This window comes from Ceratotherium simum, chromosome 37 (assembly GCF_057802395.1).
Source record: "Ceratotherium simum simum isolate JZ-2026a chromosome 37, ASM5780239v1, whole genome shotgun sequence".
Lineage (NCBI taxonomy): Eukaryota > Metazoa > Chordata > Mammalia > Perissodactyla > Rhinocerotidae > Ceratotherium > Ceratotherium simum.
This window is the reverse complement of record NC_141936.1, coordinates 9100552-9122687: the sequence shown is the minus strand read 5'-3', so window position 1 is coordinate 9122687 and position 22136 is coordinate 9100552. Positions and strand designations below refer to the sequence as shown.

General features: G+C 42.1%; 1 protein-coding gene across 5 annotated transcripts in view; it reads left to right on the top strand.

Annotated features, from left to right (window-relative positions):
* Positions 1-22136, top strand: part of DIS3L2 (DIS3 like 3'-5' exoribonuclease 2) — a 337343-nt gene that overhangs the window by 232401 nt on the left and 82806 nt on the right. For all 5 annotated transcript variants that reach the window (XM_004427679.3, XM_087424689.1, XM_087424686.1 and 2 more), the window contains one exon: positions 9910-10017. In XM_004427679.3, coding sequence (XP_004427736.1) covers positions 9910-10017 — 108 coding nt within the window. The remainder of the gene's footprint in view (positions 1-9909; positions 10018-22136) is intronic.

Sequence of the window (22136 nt, the reverse complement as noted above, 5' to 3'; positions counted from 1 at the left end):
CGTTGCTGAACTTGGCCAGTCTGCCCGCTGTGGCTTTAGCAGATGTTTCTGCTCTCTGAGACTAATATAAGATTTTATAGTCTTGTTGGTACCCCCACCCTGCTGCCTTGGGCAGTGGTATATTTACCTAAATGATCAGTTTCTCTCAACTCTCCCAAGCCCTAGTTCAGAATGCTTAGAAAGTCAGTGTCCTATCATCAGTGTCCCTTTTTTCCGTGACCAGCTTTTAGACTCTGCCCTGACCTAACTTCGATCCTGGCCCTGAAACATACTTAAGAAGACTTAGCACCCTTTTGCCCCTTTCCTTTTCTGCTGCCTGAGTGCTATCAGCCTTCATCCAGTTAGCATTTATGGAGTATCAGCTGTGTGCCAGGTTCCAGATGTATAAAGATGAGAGAGATGCTGATCTTGCCCTGGGGAAGTCAGAGGAGGTGGGCATGTAACAAACAATTAAAATACACTGGGCTACCTGCAGTTACAGAGAGTACTCCCAAGGTGAGCAAGTATAGTAGAGGAGAGAAATTGTATCTGCCTGGGTTGGTGTTAGGAGAGGAGCTTCTACAAGAGCCAAGAAGTCTTCACAAGGTGGTGGGTTTTTGAGCCATGTTTCAAATTTTGAGTAGAAAATTTCTAGGTAGAGAAAAGTGGGTGGAGAGGGCATTCCAGGCAGAGGCTAGAAAAAGCTTGGAACATTCAAGGAACAGTACGTAGTTTGGAATTGCTGGGGTATGAGTTGCAGGGGGAGCCAAGAGATGAAGTTACAAAGAGAGGCCTAGAGTGGCAGGCTAAGGAGGTTGGGCTTCATCCTGAGGTCAAGTAGAGATGTGACATGGTCTCCTTTGACTAAAATAGGAAATCACCTTAGCAACCGAGTGGTGGAAGAATAGTGAGGCCAGAGGCAGGAAAATTGTTATCAGTACCAGAGCTCTTTCCCTCAGTCATAGCCCCTTGAGGCTTTGAGTAACCACCCAAAATAGATGGGAATCTTTGCTCACAGACTCTTAGGAGAGTTTACCAACATGGTGGTGTCCAACTGGACCCCAGGAGAACTAGAGCAATAGATGTATTCAGCCTGGTACAATATGGACGTCCTGAACAAGGAGCATTTCATATTCGCCCCCAAATTGCATCCTCTCCCAATCTAGCAATCCACATCACATAACAAGGGCTAGGCAAATGGGAGAAATTCGCTTCCCATTGTTATCTTTGCTATCTCCTTGGAAATGGGGTTTGGAGGCCCTCTGCCAGCTTTTCCCTGAGAGCTCTTGGCCACTGAACACGAGGGTCCAGGCTTTACTGAAGACCTCTTGGCCCCACTGAAGGTGTTTGGGCCCTCCCTCATTAGCAGGACAAACAAAAAATCAAATTACTGAGTTCAGCCCATCGTCTATTGGGGAAGGTAGAGGCAATGTGTCCTAATATAAATGGGATTGCAGATTATCCTTGGGTTGAATTTAGCAAGAAGATGCAGAAGTCTGGAGAATAATAAGGAAATCTTATCCAGAATCATTTCTACTCCCATATTCCGCTGCTGGTTTAGGAGACTATTAGAATATATCCCAAGGGAGACAAAGGTGTCCACACTTGAACAGTGGAAGATGGAGAAGAAAAGACTCATTCAAGAGAAATTTAGAATGTAAAACCTACAAGACCTGGGAACTGATTGGGTGTAGCAGGAAGAGGAGAGTAGAGAATTCATGAGATAACACCCAGGTGTGTTCTTTGGGAGAGGTGTGTGTGTTGTGTGTGTATGGTGTGGTTTTTTTTGTTTGTTTGCTTGCTTATTTAACTGGGGGTAGGGTGCTACTCTTAAGAGAGATAAGCAATATAGACATAGGAGCAGGTACAGGCAGGAAAATGCTGAACTTTGTCTTCTGCGTGCACAGTTTCAAGTATGCATGGAACATTCCAATCAAGGTGTCCAGAGGGTGGCATTAATAGAGGGATCTGGAGTTACAAGGAGATGCAGGGCTGGAACTGCAGATATGGATGGATTCGTGTGTCAGTGGTAGTGCAAACCCAGGAGTGAAGGAGATCCTTGGCGAGAATGTGCAGAAGAAAGGAAAGCAAAGCGCAGAGGATGAGGAGCACCAGCGCTTCAGGAGCCGGCTGAGGAAAGGAGTCCAGCAAGGACTGATACAGGGAGAGTCTGAGAGTGCCCACTAGTTCTGTGTTTTAAAGAATACATGCACCTATAATATGTAACATTCTACCTGATGTATAGTCATTTATGTGTGCACAGAAAAAAGACAGAAGTTCTATACCAACGTGTTAACATTATTCATTCTAAGGCCTGGGGCCTCAAAATGTTTACATTCTCATGTTTTGGTTTGTTATCACCTAAAATTTCTACAATTAACATGTAATTTTTGTAATTTAAAAATGTCATATTGGGTTGAGAAGTGAAAGGAAGGTGAGAATGAAGATAGGAAGCATAGACTGTTTTGAGAACCTTAAATGAGAAATGAAGGGGAGGGCCCCGAGGAAGGGGTAGATCTAGGTTGGGGAGGGGAGTGTTGTGTATTGTTCTTAAGAGTAGGGAGATGGACCTTGTGTTTATTTGTGTATGGTCTATGGGAAAAATAGAGACCAGCAGAACAGGTAGCTAACAGAAGAGCTTGGGCAGGGAGGGGGTGGATCAAAAGCACAGACAGAGGCCAGGCTTTGGATAGGGAGGACACTTGTAAGATATCAGGGGACTGAGGTGCACGTGGAAGTTAGGGGGTTGGGGTCAGGAGAAACTAGCTGAAGGAAGGGGCTGGAAGGATACTTGGCAGGGGTTGAGCCTGATGTTCTCAGTTTTCTCTGTGAAGAAGAGTTGAGGTTTTCTGCTGAGAACGGGAGAAGGCAGTTGGGCAGGAGGTTTGAGGAGAGTGGTAAAGTTTTAGAATAGGGTCTGAGGGCGTGGAGGAAGGAACTAACCAAGGACAAGTGAAAGGATGGGCAGCCTCCACCGAGGTAAGAGCTGAGACTGGTGGAGGGACTCCTCCACACGGACCAGTGACACTTTCCATCACTGCTCAGCTAGGAGTTGCAAAAGCAAGAAAGGCAGATTGTAAGATTGATTGTGGGGTCTGTAGCCTTGGGACAGTGAAAATGAGGGAGTTGGAGAACTTGGAAGGAATCATCCATGTGTCCCACGCTGAGTAGTGAAGCTAATGAGGGCAAGGCAGGACACGACTGAGGAAACTCTCCAGGGGTCAAGGGGTGCATAAGTGTTCACACCGTGCTAGTGACAGCCAGCAGTTTCTCAACTCCTGGAGAGAGCTTTCTTCTCTTTTCCAGTTATACATCATGTTCTGCACTTATCACCCCTGGCTTGGAGTCTCTCCAGGTGCCATGGCAGATCTCATGTAGTCAGTGAGTGTGGGTGGACCACTATGCTGTTGTCCAGGCAGGTCTCCCCTGGAATAACAGGACTGGTATTTGAGGAAGCAACTTATTGGGAGTGGCTGCGTATCTCTCCAGCCCCTCTCCTATGGAGCTCCCTGCTGTGCTATGGACTTGACACATGTGCTAGGTGTCATGGAGCACATTCCCAGTGACCCCTGCAGAAATCAGGCCAGATTTATGAGAGGCCGTGATGTGCCAAACCACAGATGTGATTGTAACATCTTCGTTCCTTTTCCTTTGCAAGACGGATAAATACCCATCTACTATTTACAAAACTATATGGACATAAAGACTGTTTTCTCTGAATCCCATCTGAATTCTACCCCAAAGTCTGGTGAAAGTTTATTAAAAGGAATGCCCTTTAAAAGTTAAAGTTAATTATACTACCCAAAAAGTTTTAATGTTTAGCTTCTTCATAAGCACTTAGGTTCTTTGCCATCTGGCCATTGCAGTGTGAATATTAAAATATTGTCTTCTGTATAAGATACAGGATACTAAGCAATGTTTATAACCTGGGCAGCCACTGAGTGTGCCAATAAGTTTTAGGAGAGTAGCCAAAACAGTTTATCTTATACTTAAAATACTAGCTGCCTGTGAAATTCTTATGTAAAGATGTTTACATAGAAGTCTCTATATTTCATAGAATGTTGTAGGTGATGCAATAAACAGTAAACATAGAAAAAATAGGTGATTTCATTTACTGGGCAAAAGTCAGTCGTTCATTTGCAAACTCAAAGTGCCTGCCGTGTGTCAGGTGCTGCATAGAGAGACAGGAACAATAGCTGGTCCTCATTCCTGAAGATTCCATGGTCTTGTAGAGGGGAGAGGCACATAAAGAGGCAATTAGGATGGATGTATTAAGAACTGTAGAAGTGTCATGAAAGAGCTGGGAGGATGGAGTAAGTGACTGTTTTGGACTGCCTCAAATCCTTTTTGAAAGAACAGGGGTGGGTGAGAGAAGTATACAAAACATAGTACAGGCTCCACCTGGGGGGATCTGGATAAACCTTTTAGAGATGATGATGAGCTGAATCTTAAAGGATGTGCAAAAGTTGGCCAGATGCAAAACATCCAGAAAGGTGTTCTAGAAAGAAGGAACAATGTGTGTAAGAGCTGGAGCAGTGAGCAGGCCTGGCAAGGAAAGGGTGTGCAGTGAGCAGGTCCTCGTGGTTCTGGTTCCGGTGTGGGAGGGGATCACCAGGGCAAAGGCTGAAGGGGAAGGCTGAGCCAGGTGACCAAAGGGCATGGTAGACTGTGGGATGGCCAGTGAGCTGACTTTTACTGAGCATCTTCACTGTTGTTTTACTAATGAGAAGACTGGGACTCAAAGAATCATACTAGCTTGCCCAAATTATACAGGGAGTGGTGGGCCCAGGATTAGACCCCAGTCTATCTGGCTTCAAAGCCTTTGCTCTGTTTCCTGCATTGTGCTGCTGATGAGTCTGGACTTCACTCTGTTGGTTAAAGGTCTTTAGACGTTTTTTTTTTTTTAGTGGTAAAGGCCTTTTTGCAAATAAAATCTTAACCCTTAACTCCAATATATAAAAACAGATCAAGTTGTATTTCATTAGCATAAATTTCTTCCATATTTAAATGTATAATGCTTATGAGATCAACTGATAAAAACAGTGGCTTTCTTTTTAATATGCTCTTTTATTTTGGGATAATTTTAGATTTACAGAAAAGTTGCAAAGACAGTACAGAGAGGTCACATATACCACACCCAGTTTCCCAACTGTTAACATCTTATATCACCATGGTAGATTTGTCATAACTAAGAAGCTAAACATTGGAACATTACTGTTAACTAAAATCCATACTTTATTTGGATTTTGCCAGTTTTTCCACTAAAGTCTTCTTTCTGTTCCAGGGTCCAATCCAGGGTACCACATTACGTTTAGTTGCAAAGACTTTCTTTTGACAAACACTAAAAGGTGAAGTCAGGAATTATGTTACATTCTCAGATGCTTTGTGATTCAAATAAGGTACTGCCTTGAGCACTTAGAAGAAATACTAACTGTAAAAAAGGTGTTAAGCCCTTGACTACAAGCATGCAGAGTGAGCAGCCTCCTACCAAAGTACAGTTGGTATAATTATCTGATAATGCAGCCCAGAGAAGAATCCAAGCATGCACACCCAAAAAAACCAGTTTAGTCTATCTTACTCAGCTTGGGCTGTCTTATAATATACTATAGACTAGGCAGCTTAAACAACACACATTTATTTTTTCACAGGTCTGGAGGCTAGAAGTCCCAGATTAAGGTGCTGGCCAATTTGGTTCCTAGTGAGGACTCTCTTCCTGGGTTGTAGACGGCTGTGTCCCCTGAGGACCATTTTTCTGTGTGTGTGCAGAGCAGGGAGGGGGAGTTATCTCTCTCTTTCTGTCGGATCAGGGCCCCACCCTTATGATCTCATTTAACCTTAATTACCTCCTAAAGACCCCACCTCCAAATACAGTCACATTGAGGGTTAGGACTTCAACATAGGAATTTTGAGGGGACAGAATTCAGTCCATAACATTGTCCAAAGGCTAAAATTATGTGAAATCTTTACAGTTCAATCATGAGACGGTGTGGTATTGAAACTTGCTCCATTTTATACAGTGTGTTTGTGCAGGTAAAGATGTATTATTTTGGAAAACACTTGATACATGCAAGAAAATGTTAAATATTCAGATCGCATTTTAATACTCATTAAATAAGTTAACAATGAAAATGTAGTGTCATCTGAACAGATGGAGCAGAAGCAATGGCAAGAAAAAAATTGCAAAAGTGGTTGTCTTATAAAAGCCATTACCATAAGTTTTCAGGTGGTCATTAGGTTTTACATTGGTGTTAAAAAGATAAAGCATCCTTCAGACCCATGCCAAGTAATGCCTTACAGTTATTAATTATTTGTTACTGGTGTGGGCCATGAGTTCTAGAATTTACTTTTACATACCAAAAGTTATTTACTGTACTGAAACAGGGTACAGGTACAGACAGTTCACATAGAATAAGAAGCCACTGGGGTTTGTTTTGCTTTTGCTGATAAAGAAACTTAACTAGTTAACTTTCCCTCAACTGGAGCATGGTTGCCCCTCGTGCCTTTTACTTCTCAATTACTTAACACAGGGTTACAGTGTTACCCATGCTTAACACTGCAGATCAAGTAGGTCCACAGTTAAGTGTGTTGAATAAGTGGCTAGTAATTCTGCCTTTTTCATTTAGGTGGCGGGGTGAATGATAATGCCATTAATCAAGAAAAATATGGGAGAAGGAATAGATTTAAAGGAGGGAGGGAGAGAGTTGGAATTATCTTCAGGAGATCCAGGTAGAGATACTCATTTCATCTTTGGAATTTTAGAGAAAACAAGTAACTTTCTGAGATAGCTGTAAGTCGTCATTTGAAAGTAAGTTGAAGAGATTTTTTTTTAATTAAAGAAGGTGTACCATTGAATCAGTTTATTATTGGATAGGAAGATCAATAAAGGGAAGAAATAATTTAGGCTTAAAAAATTGCAAAATGAGTGACTAGTTGACCACAGTGTTCATCTAGGGAACCTGGATTTATGAACCTTTCAGTGATATTTTGTTGGAGTATTCTGTTAATGTTCCAACATGTGATTTGGTCATTTGTGGTATTTTCAATTACTAATGCATTGATTCAGCAGTTTCCTTTGATGAAACCCTGTCACGAGTTTACACTCAGCCTTTGGGTTCTTTTATTTTCCCCAGCTTTATTGAGGAATCATTGACAAATATAATTATATATATTTAAAGTGTACAATGTGATGATTTGATAAACATATACATTGTGAAATGATTACCAAGAGCAAGATAATTAACAAATCCATCACCTCACATAGTTAATTCTTTTTGTGTGTGTGGTGAGAACGCTTAAGATTTTACTCTCATCAAATTTCAAGTATACAGTACCTGATTATTAACTATAGTCACCATGCTGTACCTTAGATCCTCAGAACTTATTTATCTTATAGCTGAAAGTATTTACCCTTTGACCTACATCTCCCCATTTTCCCCTCCCCTCAGCCCCTGGCAACTTCCATTCTACTCTGTTTCTATAAAATCGGCTTTTTTTTTTTTTTAAGACTCCACATATAAGTGATACCATATAGTATTTGTGTTTGTCTAGCTTATTTCACTTGGCATAATGCCCCTCAGGTTGTCACAAATGGCAGAATTTCCTTCTTTTTTATGGATGAATAATATTCCATTATGTGTGTATATATAAATTGTGTATATGTATATATGTATATATACACACACACCACATTTTCTTTTTCTTTTTTTTTTTTTTTAAAGAAACACCATTTTATTATATGTCACGAATTCTGTGGCTCAGAAATTCAAGCAGGAATTGGTTAGGCAATTCTTCTGCTTCATGTGGCATCAGCTGGGGTCAGTTGGTAGATGGGCTGGTCTAGGGGGCCCACAGTGGCTTCATTCATGTATACCACATTTTCTTTTTTTTTTATACCACATTTTCTGTATCCATTCCTCCATTGATGGACACTTAGGTTGTTTCCATATCTTGGCTATTGTGAATAATGCTACAATGAATATGAGAGTGCAGATCTCTCTTCAAAGTACTGATTCCATTTCCCTCAGATATATACCCAGAAGTGGGATTGCTGGATCATATGGTAGTTCTATTTTTAATTTTTTGAGGAACTTCTATACTATTTTCCATAATGGCTACACCAATTTACGTTCCCCTCAACAATGTTCCCTTTTCTTCGCATCCTTGCCAACAGTTGTTATCTCTCGTCTTTTTGATAATAGCCATCCTAAGAGATGTGAGGTGATATAGACACTAGGAAAGTAATCCCACTTACAATAGCATCAAAAGCAATAAAATACTGACAAGTAAATTTAACCAAGGTGGTGAAAGACCTGTACACTGAAAACCAGAAGACATTGATGCAAGAAATTGATGAAGACACAAATAAGTGGAAAGATAGCCTGTGTTCTTGGATTGGAAGAATTAATATTGTTAAAATGTCCATACTGTCCAAAGTGATCTACAGGGCCAGCCCAGTAGCGTAGCGGTTAAGTGCGCGCACTCCACTTCGGCGGCCTAAGGGTTCGCAAGTTCAAATCCCAGGCGTGCACCGACGCACCGCTTATCAAGCCATGCTGTGGCGGCGTCCCGTATAAAGTGGAGGAAGATGGGCACGGATGGTAGCCCAGGGCCAATCTTCCTCAGCAAAAAGAGGAGGATTGGCATCGGATGTTAGCTCAGGGCTGATCTTCCTCAGACAAAAGCATAACAAAAAACAAAGTAATCTACAGATTCAATGTAATCTCTATCAAAATTCCAATAGCATTTTTCACAAAAATAGAAAAAACTATCCTAAAATTAATATGGAACCACAGAAGACCCTGAATAGCCAAAGCAATCTTGAGAAAGAACAACAAAGCTGGAGGCATCACACTTCTGACTTCAGACTGTGTTACAAGGCTGTAATAATCAAACCAGTATGGTTTGTTAGTGCTATCGAGTCAGTTCCAACTCCTAGTGACCCTGTGTACAGCAGAGTGGAACCCTGCCCAGTCTTTTTGTGCCATCCTCTCACCTTCCGTCACTATATCAGACAATGTTCTGATGCTGTTCATAGGGTTTTCATGGCCGGTTTTTTCAGAAGTGGGTGCCCAGGTTCTTCTTCCTAGTCTTTCTTAGTCTGGAAGCTCCACTGAAACCTGTCCACTATGGGTGACCCTGCTTGGTATATTTGAAATCCCAGTGGCATAGCTTTTGGCATCACAGCAACATTCAGCCGCCACAGTATCACAAACGACAGATGAGTGGTGTGGTTTCCTGACTGGGAAATGAACCTGGGCTGCGGCAGTGAGAGTGCCGAATCTTAACCACTAGACCACCAGGGCTGGCTAAAACAGTATGGTACTAGCATAAAAATGGACACATAGACCAATGGAACAGAATAGACAGCTCAGAAATAAACCTATGTATATATGGTGAACTGATTTTTGACAAGGGTGCCAAGAACATAAAATGGGGAAAGGATAGTCTCTTCAATAAATGGTGTTGGGAAAGCTGGACAGCCACATGCAAAAGAATGAAACTGGACGTCTAACTTACACTGTGCACAAAAATTAACTCAAAATGAATTAAAGACTTAAATACTTAAGTATATAGTTCAACTGGAATAGTTATTTCCAAAAGTACAAGTCATTCCTGTGTATAGAGCTTCAGTTTTAGTATACAGTAAAATGTAGTTGTTTTTCTTTGCTATAATGTATTTTTTTGCCTCTGTTACCAGTTCTTCTCACCTTTCCAGTTCACGTTCCCATTTGACTCTAGAGGCCCGTGGAAAAGTATCAGATAGTGTGGTCTTTCTGCAGAATCTTCGAGGAAAAGAGCTGCCTCCATCTTTAGCTTGCTCTGGTTCACCAAGCGGTTCACCAAAACTCCGCCCTCTGGGCTGCTTCTAAGCCTGTGGTAAACTCCTGTGAATTGGAGAAAGGTGCTCATGGGCCTGTTCTCTGTTTGCAGGTTGTCCCCATGCTTCCCAGGCTGCTGTGTGAGGAGTTGTGCAGCCTCAATCCCATGACTGACAAGCTGACCTTCTCCGTGATCTGGACGCTAACTCCGAAGGGCAAGGTAACAACTTACATGCATGTCCATTCCATTCAGTGAGTCCCTCTTAAGCACCCACTGTGCACCTGGTGCTGAGTTGAAGTCCCATGGTGGTAGGATGAGGGTGGTGGAGGGGCAGCTGCCATAGAGGAGAACGTATAAGAGCCTCTGCCTCTGAAGAGCTGTCAGTCCATTTATAAGGCAAGATTGACCCTAAGCAATTAGAAACAGGTTACTTGATTCTTGTCTATTATCAGGTGAAGGAGGAAAGTGTGTAAGCAAAGTCATGTGGGTGAGGCTTGGTGCAGGAGATAGGGTGTAAAGGAAGGTGAATGTGGACAGGCAGTGGCAGGAGGAACAGCCTGAGCTGCAGTTAGGAGAGCAGGCCATGTTTGAAGGAGGACATTTGGGAAAGGGTGGTGAGTTGGGGTAGCTGGAGTGGACTCAAACTATGGGGAGCCTCAAATGCCAGTCACAAGTGAATGGTAGGTGTTAGGGTTCCTCTGAAGTGTCATGGGAAAGATGACATTTTAGAAAGATTAGTGCTGCACCATTGTGCAGGATGACCTGGCGATTGGAAGATGAATTAAAATTTTGCAAGGTAGTGTGTAATCAAGCACAAAGTGATGAAACCATGCACTGAGAACAGAGTGGAGAAGAATGTCAGCAGGCATTTCCTAAATATAGGGAATAAATGAGACAGATAAATGAAAGATGACTCCAGGAAAAACTAGTCCCCTCCCCCAAAACAGAAACAACTCTAAACATCCAAAACTAGGGTAATGATTAAGTAAGCTATAGTACCGACTCAATGGAATGTTATGGAATTACTAAAGCCGTTACAAAGACTATGTAAGAACATAGGAAATGTTTCTGCTGTAATAGTAAATGGAAGTTAAAAAAAAGATATTTAATTATAAAGAAGTTCAAATAAAGATGGAGGATCAAATACCCACATTTACTTTCATTCCCTCCCAAAACCTCACTGAAACAACAGTAAAGAGATATTTTTTTGAAGACATAAACCCACAAGGACAAAGAGAGTGGGAGAGGAGACAACAGCAACAAAATTTTGGAAGCTAGAAAGCAGATGGATGAGTGATCACTGACTTAGCAGTCCCGAGAAAGCTGAATCCTGAGCCAACAATAGAGGAAGCCAAGGAACAACCCAGTTTACACAGCAGAACCCTAAAGAAATTCAGAAATTGACAGCACCAGGTAACTCTGTAAAGTGGGGAAGAGGTGTGTGAAGAGGAGATTAACTGTATTTTTGTTAAAAGTTTATTTAAAAAGATTTCCCCTCTCATAACTTAGAAGAAGACTAAAAATTTATTCTCTGGACAGAATGAAGTAAAGGATGTCTGAACTAGGGGACACCAAACACACTTGATGGTAGTGGTCCCTTGGGGGAGGTTGAGTGAATGCTGGCATACTGAATGTTGAATCCCAGCTTGCTTTTCCCAGCCAACCCCAAAATTGTAGTAGCCAAGCCTAGAGTCAAGAGATGAAAAATCTTTCTCTGAGGAATCTGAGTAGTGAAGAAGATTTAAAGATTTTATTTATTTTTATTTTTTCCCCCCAAAGCCCCAGTAGATAGTTGTATGTCATAGCTGCACATCCTTCTAGTTGCTGTATGTGGGACTCGGCCTCAGGATGGACGGAGAAGTGGTGCCTCGATGCACACCCGGGATCCGAACCCGGGCCACCAGCATCGCAGCGCACGCACTTAACCACCAAGCCACAGGGCCGGCCCAAGAAGATTTAAAGATAATAACCTCAAGGGTTTCCCAACCAACAGCCCAGCTGTGTCTCCCTACAGTAAAGCCTACAGACAATGAGCTCTACCCACACAAGCAGAGCATTTTAGGGTTTCACTAAAAATCAGCCTTTTGGTGTTTCACTTTCATGTATGAAGAGACAGCCAGGAGGAAAGCCTCTAATGTGAGATAGGAAAACCAAAGTAAACACACAGGAAAAAGCAGCAAGGACAGAACAGTACAGGGAAAAGAAGCTATCATTTATATCCTCAGAGAATTTCTTTTCAAAAGAAAGTGTCTGTATCACAAGATCTAGATATTTTAAAAAAGAAACATTCAGAGGGAGGGAAAAAGAGCTCTTGAAAATTAAAAACATTATAGAAGAAATGAAGAAGACTCAAGATTCTGGTTGGAAGATAAAGTTGAGGAGTTGTCCCAGAAAGAGAGAGAAAAGATGAGAAAATTAGAGGACCAGTCCATGACATCCAACATCTGTTCAATGAGCATTCCAGAAATAGAGAACAAAAAAAAGAGGAGGAAGAAATGATCCACAAGATAATTCAAGGAACTGCCGCTTTATGAAGGACGTGACTTTCCTGATTGACAGAGCCTACTGCCAGCACAGAGGTGGAGGTACGTCGTCTCCAAGCCACAGCGTCGTAAAATTTCAGAACCCCAAGGTCAAAGAAAAGACTCTATAGCCTCCTGAAGGGGAAAAAAAAAAGAGTCATGTACAGTAGATCAGAACTCAGAATAATTTAAGACTTTTCTGTCGTAATCCTAGAAGGTAGATGACAATGAAGCAAAGCTTTCTAATTTCAGAAAGACTATGATTTCTCTGCTAAAATTCTGGACCCAGCTAAGTTATAATAAAATGTGAGAGTAGGAAAGGACATTTTCAGACATGCAAGGTCTCAAAAAAATGGACCTCTCATGCACCCTTTCTCAGGAAGCTACCAGAAGATGTGCTTCACCAAAAGAAGGAGTAAATCAGAAAGGAGGGAGACATGGTATTCAGGAAACAAATAAAGCAACACAGGAAAGAAGTGAAAGAATTGTGTAGATCACAAGTCAGCAAACTTTTCCTATAAAGAACCAGGTAGTAAATATTTTCAGCTTTATAGGCCGTTTGATCTCTGTCACAACTACTCAGCTCTGTCGTAGCACAAAAGAGCATAATTGAATGAGCACGGCTGTGTTCCAGTAAAACTTTACTTAAAAACAGGTGACAGGCTGGATTTGGCCCACAGGCTGTAGTTTGCTGACACCTGACCTAGGTGATGGTGAAGAAAGTTCCTAGGGGACTAGGACTACACAGGTATAGAAGACAGCTGATCCAGATTGGAGCAAGTCAGAAGGCTCTAGGAGAAATATCTTTGAGAAAATGAAACAGTTAAAATATCTATGAGTCTGAAATTTTTTTTTTTTTTGGTGAGGAAGAGTGGCCCTGAGCTAACATCCGTTGCCAACGTTCCTCTTTTTGCTTGAGGAAGATCGTCTTTGGAGCAAACACCTGTGCCAGTCTTCTTCTGTTTTATATGTAGGATGCTGCCACAGCATGGATTGATGAGCGGTGCGTGGGTCTGTGCCCAGGATCCGAACCCACGAACCCAGGCTGCTGAAGTGGAGGGTGTGAATTTAACCACTATGCCACTGGGCCAGCCCTGAATCTTTTTTTTTTTTTTTTTTTTTTTTGCTGAGGAAGACCAGCTCTGAGCTAACATCTATTGCTAATCCTCCTCCTTTTTTTCTTCCCCAAAGCCTCAGTAGATGTATATCATAGTTGCACATCCTTCTAGTTGCTGTATGTGGGACGTGGCCTCAGCATGGCCGGAGAAGCGGTGCGTCGGTGCGCGCCTGGGATCCGAACCCGGGCCACCAGTAGCAGAGCGCGCGCACTTAACCTCTAAGCCACCGGGCCAGCCCCAGCCCTGAATCTTTTGAGAGATGATTTAGACCAGCAGTTATCAAACTTTCTGGTCTCAGGACCTGCTACACTAAAAAATTATTGAGGACCTCAAAGAGCTTTTGTTTATGTGGATTACCACTGTTTACCCTATTAGAAATTAAAAGTGATAAAAATTTTAAACATTTACTTATGTCAATTAAAATAATAATAATAAACCCAATTCATGATATGTTAACATAAATAACATTTTATGAAAAACAATTATTTTCTAGAACAAAATCAGGAGAGAAGGTGGTTTTACATTTTGGTAAATCTTTTTCACATCTGTCTTAGAGAAGACATTAAACTGGGTTCTCATATATGCTTCTATATTCAGTCTGTTGGGATAAGTTATTTTGGTTGAAGTATGTGAAGAAAATCCAGCTTCAGACAGATACGTAGTTGGAAAAGAAAGGAGCATTTTAATAGCTTTTTCAGATAATTGTGGATATTCCTCTTTGTACTACACCAGCACTTGACAGTAGTTTCTTAAAAGTTAGTTGCAATCTAGAATCTGAAACGATATCTGCTATGGACTGAATTATGTTCCCCCCCAAATTTATACGTTGAAGCCCTAACCCCCATTGTGACTATTTTTGGAGGTAGGGCCTATAAGGAGATAATTAAGGTTATGGGAGGTCGTAAGAGTGGGGCCCTGATCTGATAGGGTTAATGTCCTTATGAGAAGAGACCAGAGAGGTTTCTCTCTCTCCCAGCCATGTAAGGACACCGTGAGAAGGTGACCATCCGCAAGCCAGGAAGAGATCTCTCCCCTGGAACCAGATTGGCTGGTACCTTGATCTTGGACTTCCCAGCCTCCAGGACTGGGAGAAAGAAATGTCTGTTGTTTAAGCTATCCAGTCTGTGGTATTTTGTTATGGCAACCCTACCAGTTGGGAACCCCATACAGTATGGGTTGAACTTTTTGTACCAGGTTACATTAAAATCTATTGGTCTGCCTTAGACTTTGAATGGATCTTTTACCCATGCATGATTTTTTATCGTGTATTTAGAAATTTAGGTCATTTAGAAAATATTGACTCATTATGCTGATCTTCTAAATGTAGACATATTTCATTATATGATATCAAAAAATCACATTTGTTTAATATCACTACTGATCTTAGATAAGTCTTTAAGTATTAGGAAATATGTGTATCATGTGTCAGATACAAAATTTCCAAAGTTCTAATTTTTATGAAAGCTCGAATTTTATCATTGGCAATAAATAATGTCAGTGGTTTCCCTGAAGTGCCAAATAACCATAGTTTGTGTGTCAGTTGTTCCTTCAAGTAAAAATGGTGTTCTGTAAAAAAAATAATCAGTTCAGCTCTCAACTCAAAATTATATCAATGACTTTCAAGACAACCATCATACTTCGGCATGCCGCTTAAGTGAAAAAGACAAGTACTCAAGGGTTCAGACATAATAAAATTAATAACTTTTACTGCTTCATCAGGAACATTCTGAAGTGAACTAGCTTTTTTCCCCAGTGAGTGTGAGGTGGTGAAGAGTACCCTCACCATGGGTACCATTTGTTGCCATTGCCTGATTCATGCCAAGGCACCAGCTGTTTTCCCCACCAGTGTTTCTGTACCGTCAGTGTCAATGTCAACACGTGGAAAAGGGCAGGTAATGCCTCAGCATTATGATGGAAATAGTTTGACCCCATGGATTCCTGAAAGGGTCTCAGGGAGCCCCAGGAGTCCACACACCATACTTCGAGAACCGCTATTTTAGACAGTGGATGGACAATTTGGGGTGGATTAATGTACCTAGCATATACAGAAAAACCAAGCAAATTAAAACAAGACAGTTATTAATTCCAGTGAAAATAAAAAGTTGTAGAAGAAAGAAAAGTAACACTTAGTATTTTCATAAATATAATAGTTAATTTTGATAGTTATGATGTAACTTTATTGGGAGGAAGAGGGCCTGGAATGTTTATGTGGGTTTGGTTGGGGGAAGGGAGTTATATGTGGAAAGAAAAATAAATTCTCTTTTTCTATAGTGAAAAGTTTGTGAATAATGCCTAAAACTGAAAAATCAAGGAGTAGCAATCAAGCAGGTTATATAGAAATATGAAAATAAATACCAAAATAATCTACTAAAAGAGGTGAAAGTGGTTACCCTTGGGGAGTGGCAGAGAAAGGAGAGGGTCAGAGGCCTGCTGTTTTTCATAATAAGCCTTTAAAACCATTTGACTATTTGAACTATGGATATTTTAATTTTTTAATTTTTATTTTGAAAAATTTAAACATCCATGAAAGTAAAGAAAATAGCACAATAAGCCCATTCTTCTTATCTCCCAGATTCAACTACTGTCAACATTTATTTCTTTGCTAAAATATTTTAAAACAAACCACAGACATCATGTCATTTCACTCATTCTTATTTTGATATATGACTAAATAAATTGGACATTTTCTTACATAACCACAATGCCGTTAGCACACCTAACAATTAATACTAATGCCTTGATATCATCCAAAATCCAGTACATAATTACATTTCCCAGATTATCTCCAACTGATTTGTCCAAACTGGAATCTAAAACAAGTTACACACATTACAGTTGGTTTTTACGACTCCTAAATATCTGATAATAAGTTCCTTTTTAAGAGTCAAGAGGCAAACATTATCTGAAATACAAAGAAGGAATTGTGAAGACAGTATGCCAGCAATCGTATTTTGGTGGGGGCGGGAACATGCACAGGGAAAAAATGAATGGAAAAGACCAGAAGGAAATAAAATAGAATGCCAATAGTGGTTGTGTTTGGGTAGTAAGACTATGAGTAATTTTTTCTACTTTTTTGTGTTTTCTAATGTTTTTTGAAAACATGTATTACTTTTATATTTTTATAAATGCTTATTTTTGTGAAAGTTTAACTAAATAAAGGATAAAAGCCCATAGAAGAAAACTAACTTGAGTCAACAGAAAAGAACTTTGAATCTGAATTATGCCTGCCAGGGTCAGACCCAAGAAATAAAAAGCTGCCTGATCTAATGAGCTTCTAAAATATGAGGGTCATAAAAGAAGCACTAGAAAGAGGCATACTCTGAAAACTCAATTGGTCTTTAGGGTTTCTGTTGGAGGCTGTGTCTAGTGACCAAGCCTTCTGGCATGAGGAGGCTGGAGAGCAGGTGTGAAGTAGGCACAGCGTCCAGGAGGGGATGCTGGGCCTCCATTAAACCAAGCCAAATAGGAAGTGCAAGGATTTGGACTAGGGACAGTCGTGGAGCAAGACCCACTAACCACACTCCTTGTACTGTGGTCATCCAAACACCCTACTCAGACCAAGAGACCACATCGGGGGTGGACCTGGTTGGTTAGTCCTGGGATATAGTGACAGATGAATATCGCTTACTCACAGTCAAGATGCATGAGATGAGAGGTCAGATTCCAGACTCATGTCCAAGGGATGATGCTTGTTCCAGACACTGGCAAGGAAAGCCTGAGTTAAGGTGGGGGGTTGGCCGGGGGGCCTGCAGATAGGAGGGTCAAGGAGCCAGAGAAAGCCAGTGAGGAGGGAGGTGAGCCTGCATCAAAAACCCGAATGAATGAGGAGGAGGGTGGCCAAAGCCTGAGGCTGGGTTTACGTGTGCTGGTGGCTTCTTGTGGTGTAAGGGCTTGGACTTACTAGGAGCCAGAGCAGGGCCAACAGCATCATGCCACTACTGTTGTATCACAGCCACCAGTTCCACCTGGAGTTGAAGTGGAGAAAATTTCATATTTTTCCTTAGTCTACTGGAATGTCTTACTTTCTGGAGCAGGCATGGTCGACTATAGAAAAGCTATTCCAACTTTTTTTAAACACCCAGTAGATTATTTTAAACATCTAGCTAGAAAATCTTAGTTATATATGCTTTCATTAAGCCAGTGCCCAGATTTTTAGATCAGTAAACTCTAAGGATCTATTTTTGATGTATTTCTCGCATATTGGTTGTGAGAGCATTGTTCTCTGATCTAGACATTTGTGATTATATATTGTCATAAAGGAAAACAGATCCAACTAAATCTTGTGCTTTGTAAGATTCAACTCTGGTACCGTGAAATCCACTTTGACCATGTCAGTCCAGTGACCTCATTATCTCCTGAACACCTCTGGCATTTCTGCCTCACTTAGCACTAAGGTCCTGCAAAACAGAGACCATCTATGTGCCCCACTCATCAGAGGCATCTTAATTTGAAGTCACCTTTGTAAAAACACCACTTACACTTTAAAGAAGGTCACAAGCAATGAATCTGACTTGATGACTAAGTCCTTAGGCCTTAGAACCGTAGACTCTCAGGGTCAATGGTCAGAATAATAAAGGAAGCGTCTCACAATTACGGTAGCTATCCACAGCTTGGTCTCCCACACATCCTTGCCGTGTGCTGTCCGGCTCAGTTAGAATGCAAGAGTGTGCTCCAGAAGTTGCCCATTTCAACCTAAGTCAGTGGCAGCCTCATTTCAGCCATTTACGCAGGCCAAAAGCCATGAGGTCATTATTGGCTTTGGTCTTTCTCTCACCCCTCATATCCAGTCCACCAGTAAATCACCTCAGCTTTGCCTTCTCACTGCTTTCGGAATCTGCCCCCTTTCTTATCACTACCTGCACTGTCACCTGGGTCCAAGCTACCACCCCGTGTCCCCCCGCCCAGACTACAGTGGCCTCCTAGCTGTTCTCCCAGCTTCTGCCCCTGCCCCACTTCATCTTCTCTCTACACAAAGAGTGATCCTTCTAGATCAGAAATTAGGTCTTGTCTCTCCATTTTAAAAACTCTTCAGTCTGTCATTCAGAATAAAATCTAAAAAGTGCTTTCAATGGGATTTTTTTCGTGCTCTTTCCTCCCTGTCTTCTCTGCTAGAAATGCATGGACTGCAGAGTCTTCTTAGGACTAGAGTCTCTTCTCATCTCCTGGAGTATCTTCGCTCACATGGGAAAAGCTGGCTTTTATTGTGTAACTGAGCTCTCCACTGTGTAGCAGCTCCCCACCCCAGCTTCTGTGACCTGACTTTAGTTGAGGTCAAACTTGCCTGTCTGCCATCTTAGAACATCCATCAAGTCTCGGCCCATTCCTTGTAGCTCCAGGAAAAACTTTCCAGTCCCTGCCTAACACACCGCATTTTGAACACTGGGTATTGTAGAACTATGGTATGTACCAGTTCAGGCTGTCTTTCTTCAGCTGGACCTTCAGTACTACTTAGAAATCTTTTTATTTGTTGTTAATGTAGTTGTCTCAAACCCTTATTCTTGGTTCCAGGCTTCAACTTTGCCTTGCATTCCTCTTTCCTTCAAGATCCACTGTTCCCCCAGGTGACTTTCAGTTCTCCTTCGTGGAAATCAGAGAGTGCAGCCAGCTTGACCTGGCTGAAGTCCCCTCTTCTGGGAGTCAAAATTCTTCTCTACCTTTCCTTATCTTTTCCCCTCTCTTATGCAGTAAAACATGCTCCTGTTCCAACCTGAATTTAAGCCCTATGTTCTCTAGATCTTTGAATGGCATCAGCATCCTCTGAGCCACTCAGACTCTCAGTCTCCAGTCTGTTTCACATCTGCTACATCCCAGCAGTTCAAAGTGCTAACAGTCTACCTTTGCAAAGTGTCTCTAATCAATCCTCTTTCCTGTTACCACAGTCACCACCCCTGGTCAAGTCCTTGCCATCCTCCCCTGGGATGGTTGGGAGAGACTGTTCTTGGACTCTCCATTCTATTTCCCCAGTGCTGTTAGATGACTTTCTAGAAGCTGAATCTGGTTCTATTACACTACTGCTCAACATCCTCTTACAACGTGATAGAGGGTTATGATTGTCCACAAAAGTCGAATCTCCAGAGCATGACATGCAAAGACCTTCACCAACTCCTCCCCTTGTGACCATCTGTCACCCATCCTCTAGTCCCCTCAGCCCCTAAAGGGTTTCTTTAACCTAATATGGAATTGCCACACTTCTGAGACTTTGCATATGCTTTTCCCTCTTCCTAGAATGTCCTTCCCCTCATCTCTACCAGTAAGAATCCTACTTATCCTTCGAGATCCAACTGAAATGCCACTTCTTTCATGCAACTGTTATTAGTCCTTCATTCATTCATTTAGTAAATATTAATTATGTATTTGCTCTGTTCAGACACTGTACGAGGTATTGAAGATACAGGAATTAAATATACACCAAAATAGAAACAGTAGTTGTCTCCTGATGGTGGATTTATATGAGATGATTTTTCTTCTCCTTTTCCCACCTGTGTTTTTTAAGTTTTCTGCAATGAATGTATATTACCATTGTAGTAAGAGAAAAGTAAGAATTATTTTGAGATTTTTTTCCCTGTTTTTTTAATATACAGATGAGAGATATTGAAATATGTTTGTAGGCTGTGTGGGAAGGCGAATGGAAAAGCAGATGTTAAAGACGAGGAGAGAAGGAACAGGTTTTGGCAGCCAGGTCAAGAAGGAAGTGGGAGGCTTAGGACCCAAACCTCAGAGGAGGGATTAGCTTCCAGTAGGAGGCCGAGGACTACCAGTTCTCGAATGGCCTGGAATGGGTGAAAAGTGGGGCTCCTGCTCAACTCTGGGAAGGGCGCAGGGTGGACTACCTCAGACGATTCTCAGACAGGAGAACCCGCACCCTTCCTGTCAGAATCCATTTTCCCATCTCCTCCCTATAGCACCTGTCGTCTGCACTTTAGAGCCATACATGCACAGATCTGTTGTCCTACTAGATTTAACATCCTTGTGAGCAGAGCCCATTCTTCATTATTTTTTCTCTCCTTCCCCACCACAGCGCAGTGCCATGTATCCCAAAAACGCTCAACAATGATTTCATAAAGTAAATTGCGTTATCTGTTTTCACAGTTCATTCTTTACTTAGTCTGGTTAATTAGAATGATGCTCCCCTTGGTAAGGCATTTTTATCTACAGCAGCCTTCTCAGCACTCTGGAGCGGCATCCTGGGCGTTGAGGGGGGCCTTACGCTGCTCATGCTGGGGAGGGTGCGCTGCCTCCTTCCCCACGACGACCCCTCCACAGACTTTCACCCCCACTGCTTTTCCATGCTCACCCTGCCGCTGCCCCCCAGGGAAATCTATGAAGCTTGAAAAATAAAATGGTGTGCTCTTCCGGGGTCATCATGGTATCGTGTAACTTAGGGCTTCAGTTAATGGTAAAGAAACACAGTGTTGGGTTTCATGTTTCATCCTCGGACCCTGCAGTGGAAATCCTGCCCAAGCAGCTCCCAGTGAGAGACAGTAGCTTCCAAGGCTGATTCTGAGAATAGTAGAAAAGTTCCCAGAATATCCATCTTTAGTCCTTAGCAGAGGTGGGGCAGAATTGTTTTATTTCAGGCCCATAGAGACAACCTGGGAGCAGAGGAGCCTTTGGCAGAACTCTGCTGTGTTCTCTGTCCCTTGTGTCCCAGTTTGCTAATGAAGGCACCAAGCAATTAGAGGCTTATCTAAGGTTGCTTAGAGATAACAGCAGACTAAATTGAGCACAGGTTTTGCTGTGAATCCTTGGGATTAAAATAAGAATTCAAAATAAAATATTTTCAAGAAATAAAAAACAAAACCCAAAAGAGACATTTATCATTAAAAAGACTGTCACAAAGAGCTAAAAATTGTTTTTAATCAGCTTTTCTCCTGTATTTTGATGTTACTAATAGTGGATTTGATTTAAATCTAAGGACTTGGGCCCTGAGGTTAATAAACAACATAACAGGTCGCTGTGCTAGGTGTCTTTAAAAGAAGGATGGACCTGGGCCTGCCTGGTGGCGCAAGCGGTTAAGTGCACGCACTCTGCTGTGGCGGCCCAGGGTTCGCTGGTTCGGATCCTGGGTGCACACTGACGCACCGCTTGGCAAGCCATGCTGTGGCGGCGTCCCATATAAAGTGGAGGAAGATGGACACGGATGTTAGCCCAGGGCCAGTCTTCCTCAGCAAAAAAAAAGGGGGTGGGGAGGATTGGCAGATGTTAGCACAGGGCTGATCTTCCTCACAAATAAATAAATAAATAAAAGAAGGATGGACCTCTGTTTTGGGGGGGGTGCTTTTTTTGGGTGAGGAAGATTGGCCCTGAGCTAATCTTGTATTTATTTTGTATATGGGATGCCACCACAGCATGTCTTGATAAGTGGCATATAGGTCTGTGCCCGGGATCCGAACCCGTGAACCCTGGGCCACCAAAGTGGAGTGCACGAATTTAACCACCACACCACCAGGCCAGTCCTCAGGACCTCTGTTTTTGAGAGATGGCTTAGGTTGGTCTTGTTGAAAGGCTGGGGCTGCATTAACCTCACTTGCTTTAGAAATCTATGCTTTTGTGTTTCCTGGGTCTGTCTGAACCCAGTCCTCGGAAGGCTTCCTCCATGGCTCTCCTACACTTTCCTCCCTCTCCCCCAACCTCTGACTTCCTTCCCACAGCCTGTTGGCCTCCCAGTCTGCCACCTTTAAAGATTCCTCCTGCCCTC